This window comes from Mesoplodon bidens (genome assembly GCF_964165515.1).
Source record: "Mesoplodon bidens genome assembly, chromosome: X".
Classification (NCBI taxonomy): domain Eukaryota; kingdom Metazoa; phylum Chordata; class Mammalia; order Artiodactyla; family Ziphiidae; genus Mesoplodon; species Mesoplodon bidens.
The window spans coordinates 87,694,074-87,710,032 of record NC_138163.1 but is presented as its reverse complement, the minus strand read 5'-3'; the positions used below and the strand labels follow the sequence as shown (position 1 = coordinate 87,710,032).

Genomic DNA, 15,959 nt, shown 5'->3' with positions numbered 1-15,959 from the left:
TCTCTAGGCAAAGCCACTTTTGGCCTCGGGCCCCCTCAGTCTTCTGATTGTGAAACCGTCAATGGCCGAGGGGCCCCCATCACTCTCTGGTGTCTGGGGCATTCCTTCTTCCAGTGCCCTGGCTGTTTGCAAAGGGCACATCGATCGCAACTCTCCTTCCAGTGCCCCTTTTGTCCACACAGGGTACATTGGTCCTGTCTGGGTATCCATGGGCATAGTGGTCCAGGAAAAGCCGGCCTCGCAGTTGGTGGTCTCTGAGCGGACAAAACCACTGCAATCATTTGGGCCTTTTGCATATTTCTCTCCATGCATTCAGCATTTTTGGCCATATACCTATTATTGAAAACCAAATAAGCCAATTGGAGCAAATCGTTCTTTGGAGTCTGAAGACCAGCAGTTGCTTTCTGAATTTTGCACCTGATGGCTGGGGCAGACTGGGCCATGAAATTCATAGCCAAAAGGGCCTGTACCTAGGGGGAGGAGGGATACACGTTCATTCGGGATCCATGGCCCTGTAGGGTGAGGCCCCCTAGTTGGCATTCTAGAGGTTGTAAGAACAAATGGTTTTGTACTTCTACAGAAACTCCCATGACCGGAATAGACTGAGATGTTTTCTGTGCCATTATGGTGTTTACAACAGAATATGTGACACCGTATCTATTAGAAAGTCAATCAACTTATTCCTCACTGTCAATGTTACCTGGGCGCTCTTGTGGGAAAGTTAGAATCGGGCGCCTCAAATCCAAGGGAGTCCCCGCGCCTCTTAGAGGATATCGGAGGAAGGGAAATTGCCCTGCTGCGGAAACGGCTCCCGGTCCAAATTGGGTGCTCTGTCGGGTCTTAGATGGTGATACTAAACCAGGTTCCTGTGCTCCAGGGGTTAACATAGAAACTACTATTTGATCCCCACGGGTAAGGAAATTAGGAGGTGGTGAATATGTTGGCAGCATGGGTCGGAGGGCAGTTGGAACAACTGCCAGGGCAGCTTGCTCAGCTGTTGGGGGAGCTGGATAAGCTAGAGGGAGGTTTAAGTTTTGAAATAGCATACCCCCACTCTCATTTTCTCCTTCTTCCCCTTGTAGAATAGGTTCCCCCTTAGGTTTTCTTTCAGACCGCTGCACCATAAGGTGGCAGCCCTCTGACTCCTTTTCCTCCTGATGCAATGTTTCTACATGTGGAATCTCATCTCTTTTCCCTGTCTTTTGCAAAACACTTCTAACTGAGATATCATATAATAATTGAGTGAGCCATTCAGGGGTCATTGTTCTTCTGTTCCTAACATATATTGGATCTGCACCCTATTACAATAGTATATCATATCTTTCTTAGTCATAGGCTCACAGTTATGTTTTGCCCATTTATCTAATATATGCCCCAAAGGGCTCTCCTTTGGGATAGATGGAGTATTTCTCATTTTCATAAGTTTGATAACACCAGAACACAAAAGACACATATTCCAACACAAAAAGCACACATTCCAACATCAAGACACACAAAACCAAAACCAAACCCACCAAACCGGTTCCCAAAATCAGGTAGAGTCCCACAACAATTCCCCTCTCCAACAGGGTACCCCAACCAAACAAACTGGTTTGTCCCGTAAAGGAAAAGCCCAAATTGAGGGGGGAATATGTTCTACTGTGCACGGCAGAGTGACTTACTCTCCAAAATCGAGTCTGTCGACTCATAGAAGTTTGTCGGTTCCTTGCTTCAACTGCCAGGAGCTGGGGTAGCTGGTGCCGCTTCAGGGAATTTTGAAGGGAAGATCCTCAGGACAAATGGTCCCCGCAGCTGCTAGGGCCTTGCCCCATTATTCCCTGCCTGGCGCGGCCTAGCCACGAGCAGCAAGGCTCCTCCTGGCTGGCTAAGCTAAATTTGTTAGCGAGTCCAAGATCGCTCTGCTCGCCGCACAACAGGCCAATGAATTGGGAGACGAGGTGTTGAGACAAGGAATAGCGACTGTATTCGGAAAGCTGGCAGACTGAGAAGATGGCAGACTAGGGTCCCCCAAAAACCCATCTTATTGGGGTCTGGATGCCAGTTTCTTTTGTAGAATCAGAGAGGGAAGTAAAGTAAAAAGGCAGAATAGAGAGGGAGAGGTGGGGAGGAAGTAAAGTAAAAAGGGCCATCAGTCTTGCAAAACATCTCCTGGAATGGCCAGGCTTGGGGAATGGATGTGTTCATTTCTTTTTTCTTGCAGCCATTCACAGGTGGGTAGGGTTCTCTGAGGCAGGCCATTATGTATGATTATAGTAACAAAAGCAACGAAAAGCAAAGGCTAAAGTCAAAGAAACAGATCCAAACTGGAGTCAAAATTGGCTCTTCCCTGCTACAATAGTTTTTCTAACTTTCTACAGTAGTCCCCTGTTATCCACGTGGGTTACGTTCCAAGAAGCCCAGTGGATGTCTGACACTAGGGATAATACCAAACCCTGTCTGGTACATACTCTGCTTTTTCCTATACATATATACCTATGATAACGTTTAATTTATGAATTAGGCACAGTAAGAGATTAACAACAATAACTAATAATAAAATAGAACAATTATAACAGTATATTGTAATAAAGTTGTATGAGTGTGTCTCTCTCTTAAATATCTTATTGTACAAATTCGGTGTCTTTTCCGTCTTAACTTTTGCAGTTTGAGGTGTGACAGCAAAACTAGCATGAATTTCTTCTTTCTTCACAATTTCATGGATAGAAGATTCATTCTTACAGTAGACCTTAGTAACCTCAGCATATGATTTTTTTTTTCTTTCCTTAAGTCAAGAACTTTCACTTTTTCACTTAAGGGAAGCATTTTATGGCCTCTCTTCAGTATATTCAAATTGCAAGCACCACTACTCTTGCACTTTGGAGCCATTATTAAGTAAAATAAGAGTTACTTGAACACAAGCACTATGATACTGCAACAGTCAGCCTGATAACAGAGATGCTACTAAGTGACTCACAGATGGGATATGCTGGACAAAGGGATCATTCACCTCCTTGGGTGGGATGGAATGGGATGGCACCAGATTTCATCACTCAGAATGGTGCACAATTTAAAACTTATGAATTATTTATTTCTGGAGTTTTCCATTTAATATTTTTGGACTGCAGTTGACCGTGGGTAAGTGGAACTGCACATAGTGAAACCAAAATAAGGAAAGAATACTGTACATAGACTTTCTTCTATAGAATTTGGATTACATTACATGTAGTCCAAATCCTTTCTTTTCTCTTTTAGCATTACACTGTGAGCATTTCCCACATCTTAAAATTTTCAAGACTGTGACTTTTTGTGGCACATCATATTTAATTAAATGTGATAACTATTTTCAGTCAGCATTTATGTGTGTCTTTTTTGCTATCAGTTATTTTTTAAGCTTACTATATGTGCTTAAAATTCATCTCCAACTAATCCTCAATATAAACTTTATCTAAACCTCTGGTGACACCTCTTCTTTTTTCATCTGATAAATATCTGAATCTTTGAAAAGAAAGTGGTAATAAAAACAGAAAGAGATGAGAGAAAATGGAAATAATGATAGGAAATAGTCACTAAGGCTGCTATAAGTTGGGAGGTGTTACCTGTGGCCTTGAATGAATGTGTAATAATAACGGCAATATTTGTAATGATGGAATAAAAAAAGAATTTGTTTTTTTTTAAAATACATTTTTGGGGCTTCCCTGGTGGCGCAGTGGTTGAGAGTCTGCCTGCCGATGCAGGGGACATGGGTTCGTGCCCCGGTCCGGGAAGATCCCACATGCCACGGAGCGGCTAGGCCTGTGAGCCATGGCTGCTGAGCCTGCTCGTCCGGAGCCTGTGCTCCGCAACAGGAGAGGACACAACAGTGAGAGGCCCGCGTACCGCAAAAAAAAAAAAAAACCATTTTTGGCATCCTCAAGAACTAATATGTCTGTCGTTAATGCCTTGGTGCTAAGAAAAAGCCTGTTCAGAGTATTTCTTTGCTACCTGTTGTCAATCTTCTCTACTCTCATTCTCTATCTTCCTGAAGCCATGGGAATAAAGAAGAGTTCTCCTGCAGAGGAATACAACTTGCTGTGGAATGGTTTCTAGATAAAGGCCATAAAGACATTACTGTATTTGTGCCTGCATGGAGAAAGGAGCAATCCCGCCCTGATGCACCAATTACAGGTACCATTTCAAATAAGACATTTCTTCTCATCCAGAGGCAAGGCTGGCAAGACAGTTTGGGGAGAGCTTGATGTTCCCAAATTAGATAATTACTCTTCTAAATTTATTAAGTATACTTAAAATGTTTTTTATTAAGTATATTTTAAAGCATATTTTTCCTGATCCAAATAAACCATTGTGCTGTGGCATACAGCAGTTAAATAGAGACTTCAATTTCAAGCAAAGAATAAAGCACACAGTTGAAAAAAGGGAGTGTTTTTTTCTATTTGACCACAGACTTCAGACTAAAGGGGGATGAATCTGAGTTTTCCAAAATACTAAAGAAGCCATGGTAGACAATGGATCTTGTTCTGTACCAGATAAGTGACTGTGGGATTTGCAGATTAGGGGGTAGAATAGAAAAAGAGAAAAGTCCCATGGCATTCAGAGCGAACTTATCCATGAGGCCCAGGAGGCCCAGTGCCTAGGGCCCATGATAGATACTTTTAGGGTCCCATGTAAAAGTTTTAATTTTATTATTTTTTTAACATCAGAGGGGAAAATTGAATATAACAATGAATGTATAATAATGTACCTAACTGGATTATTTGTTTTTATACCAACCCAGTTGTAAAGTATAAATTTTAATATTTCTTTAATGGAAGAAGGGACCCATGAAGGCAAAAGTGCCTAAAGTCCACAAAAGTCATGATGTGGCCCTATTGGCAGGAGGATCACTACATTCACTTGTAGCAGTATATGAAGCTAGCTCTTTACAGCATTTGAGAGCATAAATAGCCCAGTCCTCTGAGTATCAGCTCTTGCCTGTTGTGCAAAATGAGAAGGTTCAGTGAATGGCTGTTAGAACTGTGTCATGGAGCTTTCTGCCAGCTGCTGAACAGGCTCCCAGCCTCAGTCTGAGAGTGGATCCTGGCTTCTTTCCTCAGTAATTAAGAAGCTAAAAGGAAAGGGGTCAGTACTCACATGCTACCGCTTAATGTTTTTCCTTAGTCATGGCTTTCCCTCAGGCAGAAGGCAAAATGTTGTCCCTAGGAGGGATGCTTTATTCTCCTCCTGGCAGACACATCCTCAGCATACTGCCCTGGTTTCTTCAGCAACAAAAAGCTGGTGCTTCAGCGAAAGGGCAAAACAAGCCTCAAGAGTGCTAGGATATTTCTCGCTGTTCATGGTAGGTTTTAAAAACTTAGATGTCATTGAATCTATTTCCTTCATTTTATCAGAAAGAAAACTGGAATGCAAAGGGGAAGGTAACTCGTCTAAGGTCACAATCCAACTTGGTGCCATAGCCAGGAATAGAGGCCACTTTCTCTCTAAGGGCAAATAATATATTAATCTAGTACCAACTTTTGTATTTGTAATATGGGGATAATGCTGTTGATTTCCAAAGGTTATTTCTACCCTCTGGCATATAATCCATATTTCAACAGATCAAGATATCCTACGTAAACTGGAGAAGGAAAAGATTCTTGTCTTCACACCATCCAGAAGGGTCCAGGGCAGGAGAGTTGTTTGCTATGATGACCGGTTCATAGTCAAACTGGCTTTTGATTCTGATGGCATCATTGTATCCAATGATAACTACAGAGACCTTCAAATTGAAAAGCCAGAATGGAAGAAGTTTATAGAGGAGCGGTTGCTGATGTATTCTTTTGTGAATGACAAGTATGTTTCTTTCCTGTAAGGCTCTGAATAGCCTAAATCCCAGTTACTACTAGGGATAGATTTCATTTCATTTCAATAAACATTTGCTGGACACTTACTGTGTACAGTGCATTATGCTGGTCACCATGGGGATAAAAGGCTGAACGAGTAACAGGACTCACCCTTAAGAGGCTCAAAGTGTACTGGAGAAGAGAGAGAGATTCCCACAATGTGTCATGATATGTGCTATGGTTAGAATTTGTTCAAATTGCTTTGTCCATGTGAAATGATAGGAAAAAGCCTCACAGAGGAGATAACATTTGAGATGAAGTTTACTGCAGAGGAAAGAGGGCTGCTGGGCATTTCAGGTAAAGAAGACATCATGAATAAAGCTGTAAAGATGTGAAAGTGGGTTGCATGTTGGGGGAAGCAGCAGGCATGCCAGTATGGCTGGAATTTATAATCCACAGAAGAATGATGCACGGGAAAATCATTCCTTTTTTGTGTTCAAGTGGAAACAGAGGGAAGAACTGCTGGCTTAGCAGAAGATAGACTTGAGGCAAGAAGGGCCATTAGAAGGCTGTGACAACCGTATAGGCAAGAGGTAGTGATGGTCTGAACTCCTGATAAGGGATAGTGGGGACAGAATGGAAGACGTTTGCCTCTTGCTTGCTTGCTTTCAGATTTATGCCTCCAGATGATCCTTTAGGACGCCATGGCCCAAGCCTTGAAAACTTCTTAAGAAAGAGACCCGTTGTTCCCGAACACAAGAAGCAACCATGCCCTTATGGTGAGTACCTACGTGCAGAACAAAGTTCTGTACTGAGAGAAACATAAGAACTCTGTGAATACTTTTCTCTTCAAGGTTTCCCTTCCAAAGGGGAAATCCTGGCTTGTCCACTTTCTGAGTTAAAGTCTGTGTCTTCATGTATTATCAGTTAGGCATTTAAAGAAACATCTTAGAAATTACATGAGGAAAAGGTAACTAGAATTGAAGGAAAGAATAATTGTCACTAGTTAAAATTATGCATGTGTTCTAGCTGCCTCTGTCCTGAGCAGGGTTGCTGGGTGTAGGGAAGTGCAGAAACCCACTTGGCCTATGGAATCAGAAAGGGCAATGCCAAGTTGGGTTTGGCCTGAAGAAGGACGTGTCTTTCAGGCAGGTGACTGCACACTCTATCAACTAATAATACCCTTTTCTTCCAATCTGTACTTTCCAGCTTGCTTCCAAACTTTATTTTCATTTCCTTTTTTAAATATAGTTTTCTAGAGTGCTTTCATGATCTTACCCAAGTCCCTAGGATACAAAGTTTGTGAGCCTAATAGTATGACATGGGCTCCCTGGTCTGAGGCTACTCTGAATGTTCACTATTTTTGGATAGTCATTTATTTATAGGATGACTAGGTGTTTGTTCTCAACTATCATTTATTCATATCATAGAGTATTTCATGTTCATTATTTTCATTTAATCCTCACAATGACCCTGTAATAAAGGCATTATTATGAACCTTGTTTACAGAATAGGAAAATGAGGCACAGAAAGTAAAATCGCTTACCGAGGTCACGGGGCTAGTAAGTGACATAGCTGGAATTCAAACTCAGGTCTGACTGGCCTCCAAGCCGGTGCCCTTTGCACTGAACCACCCTGCCTGCTGCTGCCCTACACTGCCTCAGCATGTGGGTTATGCCTAGGCAAAGCTGTGAATTACAGGAAAATGAAGGCTGTTCAACGGCTCAACTCTTAGCTTTCGCATTGCAGTTTCCTCCCTAGGTTTCCACTTCTTCTCTCTCCCCTCACAGTGTGTGATGCCACCATGGTGTTGTCTGTCTCCCATCTTTATGAACAGTTAATTTTCTGCCTTAACCCCAAACAGTAAAACTCTAACTTGAGTGACCAGATTGTTACGACAGCTTCTGGCACAGAGAGTTGCACCACTCTGAGAGAGAGTCTTACCACAAGGCGTTATTTTTCAGGCAAAAAATGCACCTACGGCCACAAGTGCAAATACTACCATCCGGAGCGGGCCAACCAACCGCAGCGTTCGGTGGCTGATGAGCTCCGCATCAGTGCCAAACTGTCCACAGTGAAAACCATGAGTGACGGCACCCTGGCCAAGTGTGGCACAGGGCTGTCTAGTACCAAAGGTGACATAACCTCAGAAGTCAAACGTGTGGCCCCCAAGCGCCAATCGGACCCCAGCATCCGTTCCGTGGCTGTGGAGCCTGAGGAATGGCTGTCCATTGCCCGTAAGCCTGAGGCCAGCTCTGTCCCCTCACTTGTGACTGCTCTAAGTGTCCCCACAATCCCACCCCCCAAAAGCCATGCAGTGGGTGCACTCAACACCCGTTCAGCCAGCAGCCCGGTGCCAGGATCCTCTCATTTCTCCCACCAGAAGTCCTCACTGGAGCACATGACCAGCATGCAGTACCCCCCGATCCTGGTTACCAATAGCCATGGGACCCCTATTAGCTACGCTGAGCAATACCCAAAGTTTGAGTCATTGGGGGACCATGGCTACTATTCAATGTTAGGTGACTTCTCCAAACTGAACATCAACAGCATGCATAACAGAGAGTACTATATGGCTGAAACAGACCGGGGGCTGTATGCCCGGAATCCCAACCTCTGTCCTGACAATCGTATGAGCCATAGCAGGAACGACAGCTATTCCTCTTACAACAACCTGTATTTGGCTGTAGCCGATACTCATCCTGAAGGTAGTTTGAAGCTGCATCGCTCAGCATCTCAGAACCATCTTCAGCCTTTTCCTCATGGTTACCATGAAGCCTTAACGCGAGTGCAGAGCTATGGCCCAGAGGACTCTAAGCAAGCCCCCAACAAGCAATCAGTCCCCCACTTAGTTCTGCATGCCCAGCACCCGACAACTGGAGCACACTCCAGCTGTCCTGGAGACTATCCCATGCCTCCCAATATCCATCCTGGGGCAACTCCCCAGCCAGGACGTGCCCTGGTGATGACTCGGATGGACAGCATTTCTGATTCCCGCCTGTATGAGAGCAACCCCATGAGGCAAAGACGCCCTCCTCTGTGCCGGGAACAACATGCCAGCTGGGACCCACTGCCCTGTGCAACTGACTCCTATGGCTACCACTCCTATCCCTTGAGTAACAGCCTCATGCAACCATGCTATGAGCCAGTCATGGTACGGAGCGTGCCTGAAAAGATGGAGCAGCTTTGGATGAATCCTTGGGTTGGAATGTGCAATGATTCCAGGGAGCATATGATCCCAGAGCACCAGTATCAGACCTACAAGAACCTCTGCAATATTTTCCCTTCAAACATCGTCCTTGCAGTGATGGAGAAGAATCCCCACACAGCAGATGCCCAGCAACTAGCAGCCTTGATTGTTTCTAAGCTTAGGGCTGCACGTTGACATGACATAGGACTTATTTCATTATACAAATATAAATATGAATACCAATAATGCACTAATACTATGATAATAGTAACTAATAATTTTGCGTTACACTTTACAAGTTATGGAGTGTTTATGTCATTGACGTGCATAACAACCCTGTGAGGTAAGTCTTACTAATGTCTTGCTTTCTAGACAAGGAAACTGAAGCTCAGTGAGATTAGGTGACTTGCCGAGGTCACACTGCTAGCAATTGACCAAGTCAAGACCCACACCCAAGTCCTCTGACTCCAAGTCCTATGCCCTTTTGCACTGCACCATGCAGGTAATGGAGGACAAAACCCAGGGGAAGGGCCCAAATGCAAGAAACTCCAAGGGATTCCATTACCAACTGTTTTCTTGGTCACACATTCTATATTACAAAGTATCGATGATATATCTAATTTTAGAGAGCAAGAGCATCAGGATCAATCCATATGTTGAATTAACCTTTTAGGATTTTTAATAGGAATATTTAAAGCTATTTAAAAGTAAATGCATACTTTATTGCATGGATATCTGACCATTCAATACCTTTATTAACCGAGGTATAGGGTCACACAGAAGCTTCTAGAGCTATATTTCAAACTTATTGTTAGCAGTTATATTGCATGTATGACTGTATGTATTTGTTTGAGAGGTGTGTGTGTGTATCTCTATATAACCTTTTATATAGTGATGACAAAAAGATAGGCTCTGCACAGCCCTTAGTCTACAGCTGTGTAGATCACAAATCAGACTTGATTTTATGTCACGTTTCATAGTTTCAACTAGTTTTGAAAGTGAAACTACATCCTAATGTTTGAACATTGCTTTCTTAGGCACCAGAGCAAACTGGCTCTATTTCCTTTGCACTTTTTACTCGTCAACATTTATTGACAGTTCTTAGCTTTTAAGTCTCTTCACCTCAGTAAATTAGGGATCAGATTGCAGCCTTCTTCTGCAGAGGAGCTGACGGATAAGCTCAAGTTCCAAGCATAGTAGATGCGTGCGCTAGACAAGCACAGAAGAGTTTGACCAGGACCAAGGGATTTCCTACCAGAATCCGCTTCCCTTAATCCCAGGAGAGATGGCCAAACTCATTTGGCGTTAAATGATGAACACAAAAGCTGCATTCAAGGAGGGTCTAATGGATGCTCTTTGGACTTCTGACCTATGCAGTATTCAACACTACAGGATGAAATGTAATGCACAGCCATGTAATCCACTTTGTCCTGCCATCCACCCTTTGGGCAATAAGGTTGATCATTGGTGGAGCAGAATTTCTTTAGGAAACAAAATTAGGGGATTTTCTAGGTGGAGAAAAGGCAGCTTCCAAAAGGGGATGCTACATCTTTGCTAATAGCTGGCTCAGTTACACACTTCAAATGCATACAAAGAGTGTGCACTTGACCTTAGGTAATTCTTACATGCATTACTAAAGAAGGCAGGACTTTGTGTTGACGGCACAATCTGCGCAACTTGTATCTTGCTCAGGGTGGGAACCTTTGTAGCTAAATGCCTCTAGAAGAGGCGTTTATCGTTTTTTGGTTTTTTAACAGCTGCACTAAATGAACCCCTTTTTGAATCCATTGTATATTGCAACATTTTGAACCATGACCAGCTCAGTATTTCTTGAGCTGGAACTTGCTAATTTCTATGGTCGTTTTTTCATGAAAGTTGAGAAGGCCTGGTCTTGGCCTTTTGTTTCTTCATGAGAAGGTGTGACACTGCCTATAAATGTTTCTTACTGTGAAACACTCCGAATGTGAGACTGTAGTCAGGGTTGTTTCTGGTGGTTTGAAAATGGCTTGCATGCTGCTTTCTGGCTTCGTGTCTCTGTCCTAGTTGTTCAAAACTTCATCTCGGTGTTTCTCTTCAGTTAACCACAGTTCACATTCATCCCCTACCCTCTGATCTTTCTATCCCCCAGCATACTGAGATGTAAAATTATTTTCTGTCAGGTAGGTCCATAGAGAGTGAAGCGCTTGCTAGTTCACACAAACAGCATTTCATACCTTCAGCTTCTTGGACCTTCTAAATCTGTCCCATGTCTAAATCAGGGTATTTGACAATCTTAGATGACTTTGTGCCAGTTAGTTCATCTTCCTACCAAAACCATCAATGACACCACTGTATCCACTAGCTGCACAACGTACAGGGAAGCACAAGATTAATCTTGTCAGCTGCAGTTCATCTGGAACATGTTCATGTTTAGTACTCAAAAAAATTGTAAGCTCCCCCAAATACAGGAAATATTTTTAGGGCAGCGTATGTATTTCTTACTTCCAAAAACAATTGTCATTCTTCTCATAAAATGTGTATGAATCAAAGCGGCTAGGAGCAATGTCTCAAATAACCAGAAATGACCTTCTGTTGATACAAATTGTATCTCTTTTTTTCCTGATTGTATAGAAGCAAATGTACAAAACTCATCTTAAACTAGGTTTGGTATTGACTTTTCACTATGATGTGTGTGGCACTGTGTGTCACAAGGGAGTAGCCCAGGGGTCATGAGAGAGCTTTTATTTCCAAAGGGCAGCAGTTTATAGACAAAGACAATTTTTCAAGGCCTCTTTATTACTATGTCCAACAGCTATTGTGCATACAGTTTCAAGCACTATATTGCATAAGTTTCTCTTTAGCCTATTAAGTTTAATATATCCTTGCAAAAGAGACTGTGTAAAAAAAAGTGTCAGTATTAGTGGTTCATCTGCAAGAATCTATAAATCAAGCTGGGGACTCCCCTGGTGGTCCAGGGGGTAAGACTCCATGCTCCCAATGCAGGGAGCCTGGGTTCAATCCCTGGTCAGGGAACTAGATCCCACCTGCATGCCACAGCTAAGAGTTCACATGCCACAACTAAGAAGTCCGCATGCCACAAATGAGTCTGCATGCCACAACTAAGAAGTCCATGTACCGCAACTAAAGATCCCGCATGCCACAATGAAGATCCTGTGTGCTGCAACTAAGACCCGGTGTAGCCAAAATAAATAAATAAATAAATAAATAAATATTTTTAAAACATATATAAATGGAGCTGTACAATTATGAATGCATTGAGGTCTGCACACTTCTTGACTTCCATTTGGTCTGCAATTATAAAACAGCAAATACAAAGAAACCCTGGAACCCCTTTGGCTCCCTTGATAATAAAATCAAGCTTCCTTCCTAGGGCTAAGTGTGTGTCCTTCAGGATACTTACCTCCAAGCACTAAGCAGGGGTTACTGCACAGTGTTCTGTGTGGTTTTCAAGAAGTATATTTTGCAAGAGGTGCTTTGTAATTTTAATTCTTTCACTGAGTTTCTGAACTCATAGCAAGTCTGTGCTTGTTCAGGCCTTATACTTTGTAGATTTTGTGAATTGTTTTTTCTTTTTGTGATTTTGTTGTTGTTGTTGTTATTTTTATTTTGACTGAAGAAGTGTGACTCTGGAGTGGCATGGTCAATCCAGGGCACTATTTCTGTAAAACTGCTCAAAGGAAAGTGAGCTTTTTCAAAGGTAACATATAGCCATTGCACTCTCTCTTAAGGTGCAAGAAATGGGAGGATGACAGATGCTTTATGGAAATGGTATATAAAACTTTTATTCTATGTAATGAAATATACATCTATATATCTATATCTATATCGATATCTATATATCCTGTCTCTCTCTCTCTCTCTCTCTCTCTCTCTCTTTCTGCTAGTTTCCAGGAGAATACTTCTAAATCCATTTTTTCTATTTTAGAATAAATTATCTTTATACAGTAATTCAAACACTGATATCCACTAACCTTTGGCACTGGGTTTTCTTCTAATATAGAAGAGTTCATTTTGAGAGGCGCTCAGGTGCTGTGTCTCTATGCTTTAAGTATGGGACTTTGTATAAACACCCTTTTTGAGGGCCAACAATTTCAATACACTTTAACTCTGTGAACCAGGTCTGGAACTGCACAGGGAAAGTAATGCCAAGCTGTCCAAAGAGCCCTGCTCAGGTGTCCTCCCAACCCTCCTCTGCCTTCCCCCTAGTTTGCTTCTCCTCAGGTCTGACACTGAGGTGTGAATAATCTTCAACTGAAAAGGCACTACACTTAGTTCTCATTGGAAACCAAACTAGTATATTTTGGGAACCTGCTTATCTAAATAGCTGATGCCAAAAGACTCAGCATACTCCATATCTATCATAGTGTAGCTAGCTATATACATAGGCAGACTGACTAATTTTAGTCCTGGTTTGTGTATCACTGAGCTATAGTAGTTTGCTTTATCCATTTGTGGGGTTAAATGATACTGTATAATGGCTGTAAACTTTTATAAAATCTCTTTGGGTTTTTTGTTTGACCCAAACATCATGTAAGTCTCAACGACAAAATACACAAAGCTAACCTGAGGTGAGTGAAAATATATTGGGTCCCCAGTTTTGTCTGCCCCTCCAATGCATGTGCAAGGCTTTGCAATATGTTCTCACTAGCATGAATGTGCTACGACTACTTCATGAGGTTTTAATTTGTTTCATCTATCATCATGATGGAAAATGCTGTGTCATTGACAACAATGAACTGTAACCACACTTAATTACTGCATAAATGTTTTGTTTACTAACCACTAAGGGCTCTGTTTCTTTAAGAATATCACCAACAAAAGCCATACCACACCTATAAATACACACACTTAGCTCCTAAGAAATTACATTTCTGTCCTTGGGATTTGCATCTTGAGATAAGCTATAATGGGAGGGAACTCCCCCATTCAGAGTTCATCTGAATCTCGTCACAGCGAACATATGCCCTCTAATTTTTGTATACTAACACATCTATAAGTGCTGATCAATCGGTGTTTCCTGAAGGGCTGGGCTGGACCAGGCCTCCACTGGTGGGTCAGAAACTGGTGGAGGGCTCAGGGCTCAGGTTTATTTCTGTAAAAACCTACTGTTTCCCCCCTGAATAGCCTCAGGGCCACAGAGACATCATCTGCCGAGCCTTAGCCAGAATATCAGAGCTAGAAGCAGCCTGGCACCCTACAGTTCACAGAGAAGTCACATGGGGAGTGCTCAGTTGCATGGACGCAATCAAGTTATAGGTATGAGAACTGAGGCACCAAGAACTGAAGAGATTCGACCAAGGCTTAACAGGGAGTTAATGGCAAAGCCAGGACTGGAGCCCCAGGCCTCACTGCTCTCAGGCCAGTGAGCCCTTTATCACAGTGGTGGCTGCTCTTCCCTTAGGCCTCTCTGAAGCCTCATCCTTACCCCTGCACTCCTCCTCCCCTCCCCGACGCAACAGGCCAGTCTCATTCTAAAGGCAGAGGTGGACACAGTGGCTGCAGGGGACCCCAGGCTAGGAGACTTCAGAAGGGGTTAGTATTTGTGAATCTTCTTTTCTTTTATCATCCTTCTTGGGACTAAGTGTGTTCATCTCTCCCCATCTTTTTCCTCTTCTGTCTGTTTACTCCTGCTGCCTCCTCTCACATTTCTCAGACATACATACAACAAATTCTTACTGAGTACCAAATAGGAGCTTGGTCTATACTGGGCTAGGGAGAGACTGAAGAGGAGGAAACAGTTCCTGTCTTCTGGAACGTGCACTGCAGTGAGGGAATGAAACATGCTTAGAAAATAAATGAATTCCCTTTCTTAGAGGGCAGTGACAGTGTGAGGATGGAGGAAGTGATAAGAATAATTAGAATTCTAAGAAGGGACAATTCAACGTCCAATGTTTCTCCCTAATCACAGGCAGAAAATCAATGAGTCTGACAATATCCCTCTCTAGCTTAACCTCTCTGGCCTCAGGACCTCCCACGTTCTTCGCTTAACCCATATTCCAATTATTCTGGACCCCTCACTGGTGCCCCAACAGGCCATGGTCTTTCTTATAACCCTCCAGACCTTTACCTTCCTTCCACTCTTTGTTTTGACTAGTAAAGTCACCTCCTTATTAAGCTGTCCCACCTCCTTGTCCAGACATCGTGAGTCCTTTCCCCCTGGGGGCCTTGCAGGCATCTTGATCAATATGTCTATTTTAGCACTTGCCACTCTGTTACAATCATGTTGGCATGCAGATCCCATACAAAACATGCAGCTCCTGAGGGGCAGGAACCATGTTCTTCATTACTGATGAAATTAACTCCTATCAGAAGGGGTGTGTTGACTTAAAAAAAATACACAACCTGAGAGTTGCGAGTTAAGTTTTATCTGGGGCAAAATGAGGACTGAAGCCCGGGGAGACAGCGTTTCAGATAGCTCTGAGAAACTGATCCGAGGATGCAAGGGGAGGAGCCAGGATATAGAGGAGTTTTGCAACACAGGACAGGTAGTCGGGAACATCAAAAGATTACTGTTAATTAAAGAAAACCAGATAGCTCAAGTTAAGGAATTTAGTGCTTTTCTGTGTATGGGAAGATGCAAGAGTCTGGGCTCACTGACATCATTCCTTTGACATGCACCTCAGCCGTCTGGGGCCAGTATCCTGTATTTTCACATCCTGAGTTTCCTCAGGGCTCACCAGCTCACGTTGGAGGGCTGCAGTCGTTGATAACTGTGACATCCTTTGTTTATTGATAAGGCAGGAAATATTCCATTTATGAATATTCCATTCCACTTATATTCCATTTATCAGGTGACTCTCATTATTGTTGTTGAATAGCAATATAATCAGTGCTCCCTTCCCTTGACCCCGAACCCTGCTCCTCGGTTAAATGTGTGCAGTTCAAAGACTTTCTCTAATCAGTCTCTGGCCTCTAGTCAGAAGGAAAAGGTGCAAGGGTACTGAGCTAAGGTTGCTTCCTGGCCTGTCCTCCCC

The 15,959-nt window shown here is 42.9% G+C and overlaps 1 protein-coding gene across 1 annotated transcript in view; it reads left to right on the top strand.

The window, feature by feature from the left end:
• The window catches only part of ZC3H12B (zinc finger CCCH-type containing 12B), a gene marked incomplete at both ends in the record, with an annotated part of 42,242 nt that extends 33,062 nt beyond the window's left edge, over positions 1-9,180 (top strand). Inside the window, 4 exons of the mRNA XM_081222670.1 lie at positions 4,004-4,143; positions 5,571-5,805; positions 6,468-6,574; positions 7,760-9,180. Coding sequence (XP_081078796.1) covers positions 4,004-4,143; positions 5,571-5,805; positions 6,468-6,574; positions 7,760-9,180 — 1,903 coding nt within the window. The remainder of the gene's footprint in view (positions 1-4,003; positions 4,144-5,570; positions 5,806-6,467; positions 6,575-7,759) is intronic.
• Positions 9,181-15,959: the final 6,779 nt, after the last annotated feature.